The sequence below is a fragment of the Saccopteryx bilineata genome, chromosome 10, assembly GCF_036850765.1.
Source record: "Saccopteryx bilineata isolate mSacBil1 chromosome 10, mSacBil1_pri_phased_curated, whole genome shotgun sequence".
Taxonomy (NCBI): Eukaryota; Metazoa; Chordata; class Mammalia; order Chiroptera; family Emballonuridae; genus Saccopteryx; species Saccopteryx bilineata.
In genome coordinates this window covers 14826078-14840114 of record NC_089499.1, presented here as the reverse complement: position 1 = coordinate 14840114, position 14037 = coordinate 14826078, and the positions used below count along the sequence as shown (strand labels likewise).

Genomic DNA, 14037 nt, shown 5'->3' with positions numbered 1-14037 from the left:
ATTGTAGTTAAAGACTCGGTGGTAAAGGCCTGTGGCAAGCCTCTTAGCCTTCTGGTCCTCATGTTGTGTGCCTTTCTGCCTGGACACCAGGGCGGAGTTCATTGTCTTCCCTCCTCGCATCCCTCCCTCGTTCGTCAGAGCTCTAAGTGCTGTGGCTCCAACATGACCTCTTCTGCCAGCCGCATCTCCGATCTTATGGACCCCCTATTGTTGAAGTAGTCTGGTTCACTCTCACTGTACCTACATTTAAACTTGACCTCGGATGAATCTTGTAACTTCTCACCCCCTTGAGGAGACAGTCTCTGGTCTAAGAGAGGTAGAGGCTGCTCCGTCTGTCCATTCTGCCCCTCAGGAGCACAGCGCCCGCCCTGCAGGCTGGCAGTGCACTGCCCGCCCCAGGCTCTGCACCTGAACCAGTCCTTCTCAGGAAACCTTTCCGGAGCAAGGTGCCCATGGCTTGCTCGGTCGGTTGGTTTTACAATGCCTAACGCTTCATTGTCTTAACAGTTCATAAATCAGCATTGTGGTTCATTTTAATTAATGAATGATAAAGTTCAAGTTTAGTATGTAAAGTTAACCATAAATTCTATTTCCAATTTTGGCTGAAATATGGATAGTTTTACCCTGCAGCCAAAAAGAACAAAAAACCCACCTAGATGAAATATATAAAGCATCTCTTTAAAACTATAAAATACTTACAAACTAGGAGGGAATTATTAGGCTCAAATGGATCGGCCTGTGGGAGCCCAGAGAAGTAAACAGGCACTAAAGCTGTGTGTCTCTGAGGCGCTTGTGGAGTCAGGCCACTTTTTCCTCTAAAAACCTTTTTATCTTTATTTTTATCCCTATCAAAGTTAATAATGGTCTTAATTTTTGTTTGTTTAGATTTGTGTTATTTTCACTAACTTATTCATGGCTTTTAAGTTTAACACTGGGACAGCAGTTTAATTAGCATTTAAGTGTGTAAGACACTATGCATTTTATGTTTATGTGCCATTTGATTTTGCATGGTCTCTGAAGTAGCTATCAATGAGCTGTTTTGTAGAAGAGGGGTTAGATACTCAGAGACTTAATTGTAGAGAATAGGGAACTTGCTACCTAGGTAGCGGGTGGGGGTGGGGGGAAGTTGGGGGAAGCACCTGATTTGATTCTGTGTCTTCCTGGGTGTTTCTGCTATTCCGAGCTACCTCGGGGAGAGCTCTGCAGCTCGTTAGGGAAACGAGCCCCGAGACTTGGTCTTTACCTTTCCTAGCCTGTCTGGTCCAAAGGTAATAAGAAGGGGGGGGGGCCTCGTCTTAGGCAAGAGTTTGTGGGTTTTTGTATTCTTAATCTTGATTGCTGACACGCCTTTCATTGCCTCTTCACTCGCAGGATCAGTGGAGGCATTTAGGGGCGCAGGGCAGCCCTCGGAGGGAAACGGCAAGCGCAGAATAGGGGCGTGCCCCCTCCCAAAGCTGCAGCCTCTCTCCAGGGACCCCTAGCACTTCTAAAGTGAGCTCTAAATAATTCATTGGAGCCATGTGCTTAGCCTGCAGATGAGTAATACTATATAATTTATAGCTTTAAAAGGTCTGTTAATTCATAGTTTCATCAGGTTGTGCTAGAATGTTTAAATATCCTATTTAGGGTAAGTGGTGAAATACTTCAGGACTCGAGTTCCCAGTTTCATCTGTTGGTTATGAGTTCTTTTCGTCAGATTTTTATATAGCCATAGTCACATTCTATAACCAGATGGAACTTTTAGAGATCAATTCCATGCTCAAGCAAAAATCACTTGGAGAGTTTGTTAAAACACACATTTCTGGCCTGACTTGTGGTGGCGTAGTGGATAAAGTGTCAACCTAGATTGCTGAGGTCACCGGTTTGAAACCCTGGGATTACCGGTCAAGACACATGTGGGAGTTGATGCTTTCTGTGTCTCCCTACTTTTCCTCCCCCGAACCTCATTCAGTTAGTTTGGGGTGGGGCCCAAGGATTTTTATTTCTAGCAAGCTCCCAGGTGATGGTGTTGCTGGTGGTGCTGGTCTGCGAGGACCTACCTACCTACCTACAATCTGAGCTGTGTTCTGCTCTTAGGCGAGTTGGTTCTAATTCCCACCTATGAAATATGTGCTGAAATTTAAAGAAGCACATGTCTAAAGTGAAGTCAAAAGGAGATTTCATGTCTTTCTTTATAGAGTTGAGTTCTCCTTTTATCTTTTTATTAAGTGTGAGGTACGAGATGGGGAGGCAGAGACAGACTCCAGCAGGTGCCCCCGCAAGCCGCCTTACAGGGCAGTGCTCTCTGCCTGTCTGTGGCCACCGCTCTGTTGCTGGGTGACTGAGCTGTTTCAGCCCTGAGGTGAATCCATGGAGCCATCTTCAGAGTCCCGGGCCAAATTGTTCAGCCCACTCAAGCCGTGGCTGTGGGAGGGGAGGAGAGAGAGAGAGAGATAGACAAAGAGAGAGAGAGAGAAGGGGGAGGGGTACAGAAGCAGATGGTCACTTCTCCTGTGTGCCTTGACTGGGAATTGAACCTGGGACTTCCACATGCCGGGCTGATGCTCTACCACTGAGCTAACCGGCCAGGAGCTCCTTTATTTTTTAGAAATATATCTCCTATGTTATTTAGTTTAGCTGTATATGCATCTAATTAGGTTTAATTATCTTATATAAAAGGATTCTTATTTATTTTTTTACTTTAATAACAAGATGTTTTAGTGGAGTTTAGAATACTTAATTGTATTTATTTAAGAATGACTAATGTTACTGGTGTCTTTTTCTTCATTTTAGCTTGTAACAGCTTATAAGATTCTTCAGAGAGAGAAGAAAAAGCTACAAGTAAGTGATTTGTTGGCTGTGATATTGATTCATACATCATTTTAAAATTAGAATGGATCTTACAGTAAGATAGTTCTGTTCTCACTTTTAATAATTCGCCATATGATTAATATCTTTATCATGCTTTAGCATTTCTAGGGATTTGATGGAAAGAGAGAGTGAGGGATCCCAGAGAGTAGGGCCCCTTCGGTTTGGGATCCCTGGGGTGCTTCAGAGGCGTGGCTGTGAGGCGTGGCTACCTCTTTCAGGCCTGTTTCTGCAGCTTGCACCTTTGTTTTACTGGTGAAGAGACATACAACCTTCAGAGCTTGCCCTTCTATTTTTTAAGTATTTGAGGACACCTCTGTTTCTTACCATTGTACCAGTGTCCAAACCCAGACATCCTCTCTAATGTTTCCTGAGGCTATTGCTTGAAAAGCTCTTGATTAAGTGTGGAGAGAGGAAGTTATTTTGGCTCTTCCAGGTGGCCCACCCCAGCCCTACTGTGCGCCCTGTCCCTGGTCAGAAATGTTGTACCAGCTATGACACATCAGAGCTACGGGGAAATGTCCGGTCCCCTTCACATGCTGCTATCATTTTGCTCTGTTATTTATAAAATATAGTTTTAGTTTTTCAGTATAAGTTATTTAAAATGGTTTAGCATTTTGTGCTATTTAAAGACACTAACCAAAAGTTAGTTACATAACCAAAAGTTATTTGTAAAATGAGTTTTGGTAAAATTAGTTAATTTTCCCATGTACACTATTTTAAAATATTTAATCTGCCATAAATATTAATCTTCGTTAAGTACAACATTAAATTTTCTGACTTTGGTATGGAATATAATCAGAATGGCAACATCAGTTATTTATTGCTGATTTGTTGTTCTAATTGTCTGTAATAAATATGGGGTTTAGATGATTACAAATAGAGTATTTAGCCTGACCAGGCAGTGGCACAGTGGATAGAGCGTCAGACTGGGATGCGGAAGACCCAGGTTTGAGACCCCAAGGTTGCCAGCTGGAGCGAGGGCTCATCTGGTTTGAGCAAAAGCTCACCAGCTTGAGCCCAAGGTCGCTGGCTCGAGCAAGGGGTTACTCGGTCTGCTGAAGGCCCGCGGTCAAGGCACATATGAGAAAGCAATCAATGAACAATTAAGGTGTTGCAACACGCAATGAAAAACTAATGATTGATGCTTCTCATCTCTCTCCGTTCCTGTCTGTCTGTCCCTGTCTATCCCTCTTTCTGACTCTCTCTGTCTCTGTAAAAAAAACCCCAAAAACAAACAAACAAAAAAACCAAGTAGAGTATTTAGGTTTTTAAAAATATTTTCTTAAATATGAGTTATATCAAAGTGGGGGTGGTTCTGATTTAATTCATTGAATTATTAATATTCCATAGTTCATTCTCAAAAGGTCATCTTATTCCTAATTTCTGTGGGTACCTTGCTTGTGTCTCTATGAATTGTCTATGGATTTTTGTTTCTATTCAATAGGTGTATATATTTCTACCACTAAGTGGAGATAGTGAATTGTGGTTGCATAGTCCCAAATATAAAGTGTTAGAGATAAACTTCAGCGATTTTTGCCTTTTTCTGTGTCTGTCTATACATGACCATAGTTGCATGCCTAGACACCTCTTTATTAAACATCCTTTCAGTAGATCCAATAAAATTAAAATTATAAGTACTGCCAATACTGTACCAGTGCTATTTATGCACCTAACATTTATTCAGCTCTTACCGGGTGCCAGGCGTTATAGTGTAGTCCTGAAACCTCTCCTGTGAGGACATTGCGGATGAGTGACTTGTTGGTCACTGCACAGCTTGGAGAGGTGGGGAGGAGAGCCGGGGTCCCTTCCTGGCCATTAGGCTGTTGAGCGTGTGCTCGTAAATAACGCGCTGCAGTTTTTCATTGTTCTCAGCATTGCATCTTCCTGCATTTCAAACTTGTTCATTATACCAAACAAAACCTGTGTCCATGGATTTCGGGGGAAAAGACTTTGGTTTCTGTTTTATTCACCCACAAGACCCCGCAGATACAACCCAATGCTCTCCCTGGACCCCACGCCAACCTGATTTGTCCATGCATACCTGTTTTTTGTTATCCGTCTACACAGACCAGTGAAGCTCCAGATTACTCCATTACTTTGCATCTCTGTATTTATATTGTATAAGAATATACAGTTACTTTGTTTCCATAGACCATAACTTTTCAGGTTTAATTTCCTCACTAGTATAAAGCACCTGTCTTTTGTGTTCCCCAGCCCAAGGAAAGGATGAATCATTTCATTTTTCAATATTACTCTTTCAGCTTCTTGGTTTTTATGTAAGGTTACTAATTTAGCAGTCTATAGGGTTTTTTTTTTTTTGTAGTTTTCTCCTGGACATTTTTTTTTTTAATGTAGAAAAGGACTGCTTTGTTTTTTAATCACAAAAAACCTTTTGAACCGGCCAGTAATTGACCTGTTTCACACTTTTAGAGTACAGTGAAATAAATTGCATTTGGAATTTGATTTAGCTTAAACAATTTTATATTTTTAAAATGAACGTTCAGTAGAGTTGACTTTTGTTTGGTTACATGTGATGTGTGTAGCCAGTCCCGTAGTCGGGATACAGGACAGTTCTGTAACGTCATGCTGGAACTTGTAACAAATTTCAGCATGCCTGTATCCTTAACCTTTTCATTCCTGTTCTCCATCTTCACATTGTTTTTGGATAAACAGTTGTTAATATTGTAAAAATAATTATTTTTTATTTGCTATGTCATGCAGTTGTCTGACCCAACTTTATTTTTATTTTTAATTAAAGGGTATATTAAGTCAGAGCCAGGATAAAGCACTTCGAAGAGTTGCAGAATTAAGAGAGGTACGTTGTAGTGATTAGTACTTTGAGAACAGTAATTAAATCTCTTGTTTTTTTTATCAGAACTATTGTACATGCTGGGATAGTTTCATATGGACTTCAGTAGTTATGGCAATAACTTATCAGCTGAGCCTACAAGACCAGAGATAAAGTATTGTGATTTGTATTTTTCCTCAGATACGTATTGTTTGGTGGAGTTAGTGAAATTGAAATGTCTTACTTTACAGTAGAATATAATTTGCCTACATGAGCAGTGAATGGCAACTTCCAAGACAAACTGTCCCTTCTGCTTGCTATTTCAGGCTTCTTTTTGTTTTTCTTAACCAACAATCTCTTTTGGTAAAATAAAATAAAAATTTTGTTCATTGTTATTTTAGAGGTTAATATTTACAGTGACGTATTAGAATTCAGGCACATATTTGTTAATTGAAACAATGGTTTACTAATTTCTGCTTCTGTCCGGTCTTGAGAAGGACGGAGGATATTGGCTTATAGTGGTTGGAGCGTAGCATTCAGTGTCTCTGTAGTATCACTTATCATGAACATTTAAAAAACTTTTAATTATGAAATAAAACAGATACAGAGAATCATGCCCAGCCTGGCCAGGTGTTGACACAATGGATAGAGCATCGACCTGGGATGCTGGGGACCAAGTTTCAAAACCCCAAGCTTGTCGGCTTGAGTGCAGGCTCGCTGGCTTGAGTGTGGGATCACAGACATGACGCTGTGGTTGCTGGCTTGAGCCCAAAGGTTGCTGGCTTGAACAAGGGGTCACTGGCTCAGCTGGAGCCCCCTGGTCAGGGCACATATGAGAAAGCAATCAATGAACAACTAAAATGCCGCAACTCTTAAGTTGATGCTTCTCATCTCACCCTTCCTGTCTGTCCTTGTCTGTTTCTCTCTCTTGCTAAAAAAAGGAAATCATTCCCAGAAATATACAGTTTATATATATATGGTGAACACCATTGTAATCACCACCAAGGTCAAGAAATAGAATATTGTCAGCCACTCCAGGGCCCTCTCTGTTTCCCAGCCCGGGTCATCACAGCGTCCTCCTTTCTCCAAAAGTACGGGCTATCCTGCCTTTTATTGTACTTCCTACGTGTGCCTCCAGACACTACGGTCTTATCAATGGAATCACATTCTTGATAAATCTTTTAAGTCTCATTAAATCTACACATCCCTGCATCCCTTTGTTTTCTTTATTGTTCATCTATTGAAGAATTTGCTGATAAATGACAAAATCCAAAATGACTCATTTGCCTTGTCCTAACATATAAAACAACGGTCTTGGAATAGCAATACTAATACCACCACCACTGAGTATGATTACTGAAATTAGTTAAATATATTTTTATATGCTATTCCTATTCTTTCAGCATTTTAAAAATCTTTTTTCATATCTATACTGTTAGATTACAAGCCACTACATATATATTCTTTCCCTGTTAACCCTTGTGGTGTATGTAATGTTTCCCCCCCAAAGAAGATGCCCTATATTATTCTCATATTCCCCCCCCCCCCACTGCACAACCCCTGATCCTCACGCATGCTTTTCTGAGTCCTAGCACTACTGTGATTCTGTCTTCCAAGTCAAACTAGAAATGTGAAGTCTAGAGCAGAGGTGTTCTGGTTTCGTTGCTTCTCAATCACAGTATATTACCAGAAGCAAGGTGCTTTTAGAACTTTGCTAGCTCTCATTGCTGGCTCTTAGTAAATTCAGGCCTCCTATTTGTTCTTTCTCTAATTGTAATTATAGTACTCGTATTCTTAGCCCTATCAGTGGGGACAGAGAAAGGGCCCGCTTTGCCAGCAGGCTCCAGGCACACTTATGTACTTAGCTGCAGGCATGGAGGGACTTAGAAAACTGAGGGAGACTTGGCTAAAAGGCATACCCAGCCAGAATCTGTGGTAAGAAGTCCATGTGCTGGCCCTGCGGAGTTCACGGACTGAAAAATGATCTCCAGTTCCTTCCGGAAATGGAGGGGACCAGAAGAATTGTCATAGGGTTGCTTCTATTGTATTTCGAGTGTGGACATCAAGAATAAGGAACCAGATTCTTCTGTTGTCATTATTTCATGAAAGGAAGTTTTATTTAATAACAAAAAGTTAGGAAGGATATAGTCTCAGAATAAAGTATAGCTATTTAAATGAAAGATTCGGATCTAAGAAAAACCCTCTACATTGACATCTGTGTTGTATTCACCGGATCCGTGAACACTTCATTCTGGAAGACCAGCATTAGGAGACGGCTGTGGGAGGAAGTCAAGCCGGGAGTCTAGTGGGAAATAACAGTAAATAATGTGCTTAGAGATCTTGGGCATGTGGGTGTGGAGGAAGAATAGGACAGTGAGTGCCGCCGTGTTTTGAGAATTGGTAAATTTGAAACAATGTAAGAAGTCATTGCTTATAAGTCCTTGAAAATACCATTGAAGGAAAATTTTCTAGCTAATGTGTGAGGGAGGGATCAAGTCAGAGGAAGACTTGAGGTTAGAAAAGTAGGAACCCCAGAAAAATAGAGGTGTTTTGGTGGGCTATCTGAAATGCTCTAGAAGTTAGTCGGTAGCATGCTGTGGGGTGAGTGTGAGGGAGAAGCAGGAAGGACACAGGCCTGAGCCCAGTGGGGCCGGTGCTGTGGACTCAGCAAGGGCAGCGGGAACCTAGGAGCTGGAGTGCGGACAGGTGCCCGGAGGCTGGGGGCAGCAGGGAGCCCAGGAGCGGGAGTGCGGACAGGCACCCGGAGGCTGGGCAGCGGGAACCTAGGAGCAGGAGTGCGACAGGCACCCGGAGGCTGGGGGCAGGAGGCTGGGGGCAGCAGGGCGTTGAGAGGCCGTCACTGGGGACTGCTGTCACACAGGTAAAGATCATTGGTGTGTTAGGGAGGCTCGTGGGGCCGGTGCTGTGGACTCGGCAAGGGCAGCGGGGCGTTGAGAGGCCGTCACTGGGGACTGCTGTCGCACAAAGATCATTGGTGTGGTTAGGGAGGCTCATTAATGACCTGGAAAGCAGCATTTTGAGCCATTTCAGAAACTTGAAATGTTACTGTTTAGTGATGAACTAGTTGAACCCTTTTATTATATAGGTGAGGAAGCTTCTGATTTTGGTGTTGAACAGTTTCATGTATTGGGAGGAGGAATGCTTTATTGGTGATCTCTTTGGCACAGTACAATTTAATATTATATCAAATGGATATACGATAGTAGTGAGATTGTCTTATAGTAGGACATAGTTTTATTTTTACCTTAAGTAATTTTTTTTTCTCATTTCAGCAGTCATAGCTATAAAATATACTTCTTGGATCTTATATTCTTTAAGGATCAAAATTATTTGCTGGTGTAAATACAAATATTTTAAATGTTAATTATTTTAAAATTATTGTTCCTAATACCTTATCTTAAGAGGAATGCAAATCCAGATTGATTATGTTTTTAAGTTTTGAAAATTTCAAGTCTCTGTTTTTTGTTTTATGCTGAAAACTACCTATAAACTTCTTTATGTGCCAGGAGCTCCAGATGGACCAGCAAGCCAAGAAACATCTCCAGGAGGAGTTCGATGCGTCTTTGGAGGAGAAAGATCAGTATATCAGTGTTCTCCAGACTCAGGTAAAAGATTAAAACTGGGATTTTTGGATAAAGAGAAATAAAGGGATTTTGATGGGATATGTGCTAGGCTCCAGATGTTTTTAAAAATGGCATGTTTTCAAAACCCTTTGCTTTTCCTCAATTAATTGTAAGAATAATTGTTGATTTACTGTCTTTTGGCTAACTGTGATATAACTGAAAATAACATAAAAATCGGCAGCATTGCGAATAAACTTTTTATTTTAATTTTTTCCCTCAATATAGCAAAAAGGATATCATTTACTATAGTCTTTCTGTTTTAAAGAAAGTACTACTGCCATATTTTCTTTTGAATCATTTTTTTTTTTCCTAACGAGCACATTTTTTTAAGGTTTCTCTGCTGAAACAGCGGTTACGGAATGGCCCGATGAATGTTGACTTACCGAAGCCACTCCCTCAGATGGAGCCACAGACTGAAGGCGACACTGGCGAGGGCACAGAGGGTGATGCAGAGACAGTAGGTAGGCTTCATGTGGTCAGAGCGTTAATACACAAATCGGGAGGATGCCGAGAGATCCTAGTATGGGAGCTAGTAGACGTGGGCCGCGGTGGAGGCAAAGTGACCTTGATCCTAACATTGCCAGAAAGATACAAGAGGTTGTGTTCTTTGGTTTGCTTGTTCTTTTGGATTTTTTGGGGGGTTCTTTGTTGTTGTTATTCAGGAGAAAGGAAGTGTTTTAAGACTTGAAAGTCTATAAGTAGTAGCACCACACTATTTCATATAAACAGGTTAGTTCCACTCGAGATTAATGAATATGCTGTTTATAATGTTCACACGTTTTTAAGTAATGTTACTTACATATTTCTCATTCAAAGCATCTGTATTTGCCCTATTATATGCTACCCAACTGAACAAGAGTAGTTAAATCTTTTCTTAAAATACATTTGTAGTCCTCGCTACCTACTCTTTGAGGTTCACAGTCAATGAATTTTCCACTCTTTATTTACCAGCTCTTGGTTTCCAAGAGATTCATGGTAAACTTTTGGTCTAGCAGAGCTATAGTAAAGTGCTGAGCAGCTGTCTGAGTAACCGACCCAGAGGGCCCTGAAATTCCCTGAGGTGTGAAAACTTCACTCATAAATTTAAAAATGGAGAAAAGGCCCTGGCCGGTTGGCTCAGCGGTAGAGCGTTGGCCTGGCGTGCGGGGGACCTGGGTTCGATTCCCGGCCAGGGCACATAGGAGAAGCGCCCATTTGCTTCTCCACCCCCACCCCCTCCTTCCTCTCTGTCTCTCTCTTCCCCTCCCGCATCGAGGCTCCATTGGAGCAAAGATGGCCCGGGCGCTGGGGATGGCTCCTTGGCCTCTGCCCCAGGCGCTAGAGTGGCTCTTGTAGTGGCAGAGCCACGCCCCCGAGGGGCAGAGTGTCGCCCCTGGTGGGCGTGCCGGGTGGATCCTGGTCGGGCGCATGCGGGAGTCTGTCTGTCTCTTCCCATTTCCAGCTTAAAAAAAAGTACAAAGAAAAAAAAAAAAAAAAGATGGAGAAAGGCGTACTTACCAGAACTCTTTTCCGGAAGAGATTGGAATACCTGGGAGGGAATACTTTCTTAGTCTTTCTGGGAAGGAGCTAAGATCCAGGAAGTGTGCCTGCTCTTGCCGATCTGGCTCAGTGCAGCGCTGTGTTGGAATGAGAATACAGCCCTGTGTACGAACAGAAGTAACTATTCCCGGGGAGCCCTTTTATTCTTACTGACTGCCCCTGCTTGCGCTGCTTTGTTGTTCGTAGTTGCAGATGGATCTTCTGCTAAAACACTGGAAATACTTCAGCAAAGAGTTAAGCGTCAGGAGAACCTGCTGCAGCGTTGTAAGGAGACAATCCAGTCCCATAAGGAACAGTGTGCGCTCTTGACCAGCGAGAAGGAAGCCCTGCAGGAGCAGCTGGACGAGAGACTCCAGGAGCTGGAGAAGAGGAAGGTAAAGAGCAGCTGCGTTTGCTGTGAGCAGCCCCGTACAGCTAGATGCACAGGCCCCAGCGTGGCCCGCACCGCCTCTGCAGAGCCTTCCCTTCCTCCGCGACGGCCTGGCGAGGGCACCCACGTGCCCTGGGCTTCGTGGCATCTTCCAGACTTTTGAGACATCCTGTGTACTTTTCTTCTAGACTATGAGAAGTGTCCAAACTAGATAAAATGTTTAGAGTTCTCATATAAGGAGAAGCTTTATTAGAGATGGAAATGAATTTTTAAAATTTTTAAAATTTTTAGGAGCTTCATATGGCTGAGAAGACTAAACTTATCACTCAGTTACGTGATGCAAAGAACTTAATTGAACAACTTGAACAAGATAAGGTAACACAATACTTATGATACTAAAATTTGGCAGGGGGCCCCAAATTCGCTTTTGGAAGCAATTGGAAGCATTCAGACGTCTGCTTTCCAAAATTGCAGCTGCTTCCATGATAAATCTTTTTGTTTTAATTTCTAGATTTATATAACTGTTAGCATTAGTTTTATATCATATGAAGCTGATTCTCTGTGATTTCTGGATCCCAGTCAATATTTTGATTTATAGATTAGAATAACTGTTGCAAAGGATATCTGTTTATAGTACATAACATGTTTCAGAGAAAAGTTATTCAGAGTTAAGGCACTGCGAAATGTAAATTGTCTTTCACATATAATGGAAACAGAAAATCTTTCAGATAAATTGCCTGAAAAATAAAGAAATGGGAATGTATAAAGAGCATAAACAGACTGAGATTGGTAGTTTAGAGTTGGAGCCGCAGCTGTAGCTGTGGCAGCAAAGACAACTGAAAAGTTCACAGATAGTTTTGACCTAACGCTTTCAGCCCCTAGTTCTTGGGTCCTTTTTCAAAAGCAGCTCCCAGTCAGTTCCACACCATTCACCACCTTCTTTAATATGCTGCTTGATAGTTACAGTATTTTAAGTAGCCACGTAATTAAGAGCATGTGTCAGAACTGTTCCGTTGAAATGTATTGACAGTCTTTTCATCCTACAATATCATTTTCCTAGATTCTACTTTATAGACTGCATGAAGGCCCTCTTAAAAAAATACTTTTTATTATGAAAAACTTAAAACATTCACAAAGTAGAAAGATCAATGATATGAATCCTTATGAACTCAACTCAGCTTCCACAGTATGTCTCCTCACTAATCTTATTTCATTTGTTCATTCCCAACCCCATTGTCCTCAACCCTTTAGATCAGATTCAGGAAATCTTATTTTATCCATATGTATTTTAATGTATCTTTAAAATAAAGGACTCCGTTTTTTATAAAAATATATCCACATAATCATGATCACATAAAAAATTTAATAATTCCTTAATATGATCAACTATCTCATTAGTTCATATTTTCCCTACAATATTTTTCCATTTTTATGAATCAGGATTCAAATAAGATTCTTTTATTGTGATGGATTGCTATGACTATAAAAACTTCTTTTAATCTATAGGTTTCACTGCCCTCTTTCACTTTCTCCTTCGTTTTCTGTTGTGATTTGGTTTTTGAAGAAACTGAAGGCCCACGATTTTGTCTTGAAATCTTATATAATAACGGCCCACTTACTTGTTTTTTATCTGTCCGTTTAATATTAATATTAGCCATCTGGAAGAGTCATGCCTTAAAGCAGGGGTTTACAAACCATGGACGTAAGGTAATAATCTTAAGACCATAAGATTGCTGTCACAAAATCTTATTTTTCAAGGACAACTTGAACCACCTCATTTTTTGTCCATTACAATCTTCATTTCTTGTGTAGATTATTCAAGAGTGGGAAGACAATAGCGATTGGAGGGATGGAGGTGCCTCACTGACATAGTAAGGATTATGGTGGGACCATAGACTGTCACAAGAGGAAAGAGAAGAATCAGGTAGATTGGTACCACAGTCTTGGTCCATCTAGTGTGGCGGCAGTAACTTGACACTCTCAGCAGCCCGGAGGCTCTCTCCATGTTACGACACAGGCTCATAATTATAGTGCATGATGGCTCTGAACCAGATACAAAAGGCTGGAATTTGTTCATTATAAACTGTTTACTAAGATAGGGAAAATTATTGCAAACATTCACAGAAAGATAAAATAAATTTCTAAACTAAAATATGTTTTTAGTACTTAAAAGATAAAACTTCTATTAAAATAATTTTTTATATCATAAATACCCTGAAAAGCCAGGTAACCAAGGTTATTATAGTAGATAGTAGAGTATATACTGAAATCCACAGACTTCAGTTTGTGAATTAATGAAAAAATTCTTCTGCTGTATTTCTTAGGAAATACTTTGTTTTCTACCATTTAAAGTAAGTTTTGATACGTGCTATTGGTGATGTAGTTCTGTTATGCAAACACTTTAGAGTCTGTGCTTCTGTTTAGGGAATGGTAATAGCAGAAACAAAACGGCAGATGCATGAAACCCTGGAGATGAAGGAAGAAGAAATTGCTCAACTTCGTAGTCGCATCAAACAGATGACTACCCAGGGAGAGGAGCTGCGGGAACAGAAAGAAAAGTCTGAAAGAGCTGGTAAGAACTCAGGTGTTACTCATTTTATGTTAAAGCTCAAAAGTCATAGGGCACTTGATCAGCCAACATTTAGAACAATTAGTTTAACACTGATAGAAATGCCTAACTGTAGAGACTCAGTACGACACTGAACTGTTCCTTAGGGAGGCAGGTGCTGTGAACTGTGGCTTATTTACATAGGGCTCTCAGCCAGTAAAGATTTTTACATTTTCAAATAGTTGGACAAAAGAAAAAGAGTACGTGACAGAGACCGTATGTGGCCTGCAGAGGCTGA

At 41.0% G+C, this 14037-nt stretch overlaps 1 protein-coding gene across 4 annotated transcripts in view; it reads left to right on the top strand.

Moving 5' to 3' along the window:
• GOLGA4 (golgin A4) overlaps positions 1–14037 on the top strand; it is a 97046-nt gene that overhangs the window by 28192 nt on the left and 54817 nt on the right. For 3 of the 4 annotated variants that reach the window (XM_066245684.1, XM_066245686.1, XM_066245688.1), the window contains 7 exons: positions 2773–2820; positions 5609–5665; positions 9166–9264; positions 9614–9743; positions 11008–11195; positions 11483–11566; positions 13616–13763. In XM_066245684.1, the coding sequence (XP_066101781.1) occupies positions 2773–2820; positions 5609–5665; positions 9166–9264; positions 9614–9743; positions 11008–11195; positions 11483–11566; positions 13616–13763 (754 nt within the window). The remainder of the gene's footprint in view (positions 1–2772; positions 2821–5608; positions 5666–9165; positions 9265–9613; positions 9744–11007; positions 11196–11482; positions 11567–13615; positions 13764–14037) is intronic. The other variant, XM_066245687.1, reaches the window with a different exon arrangement.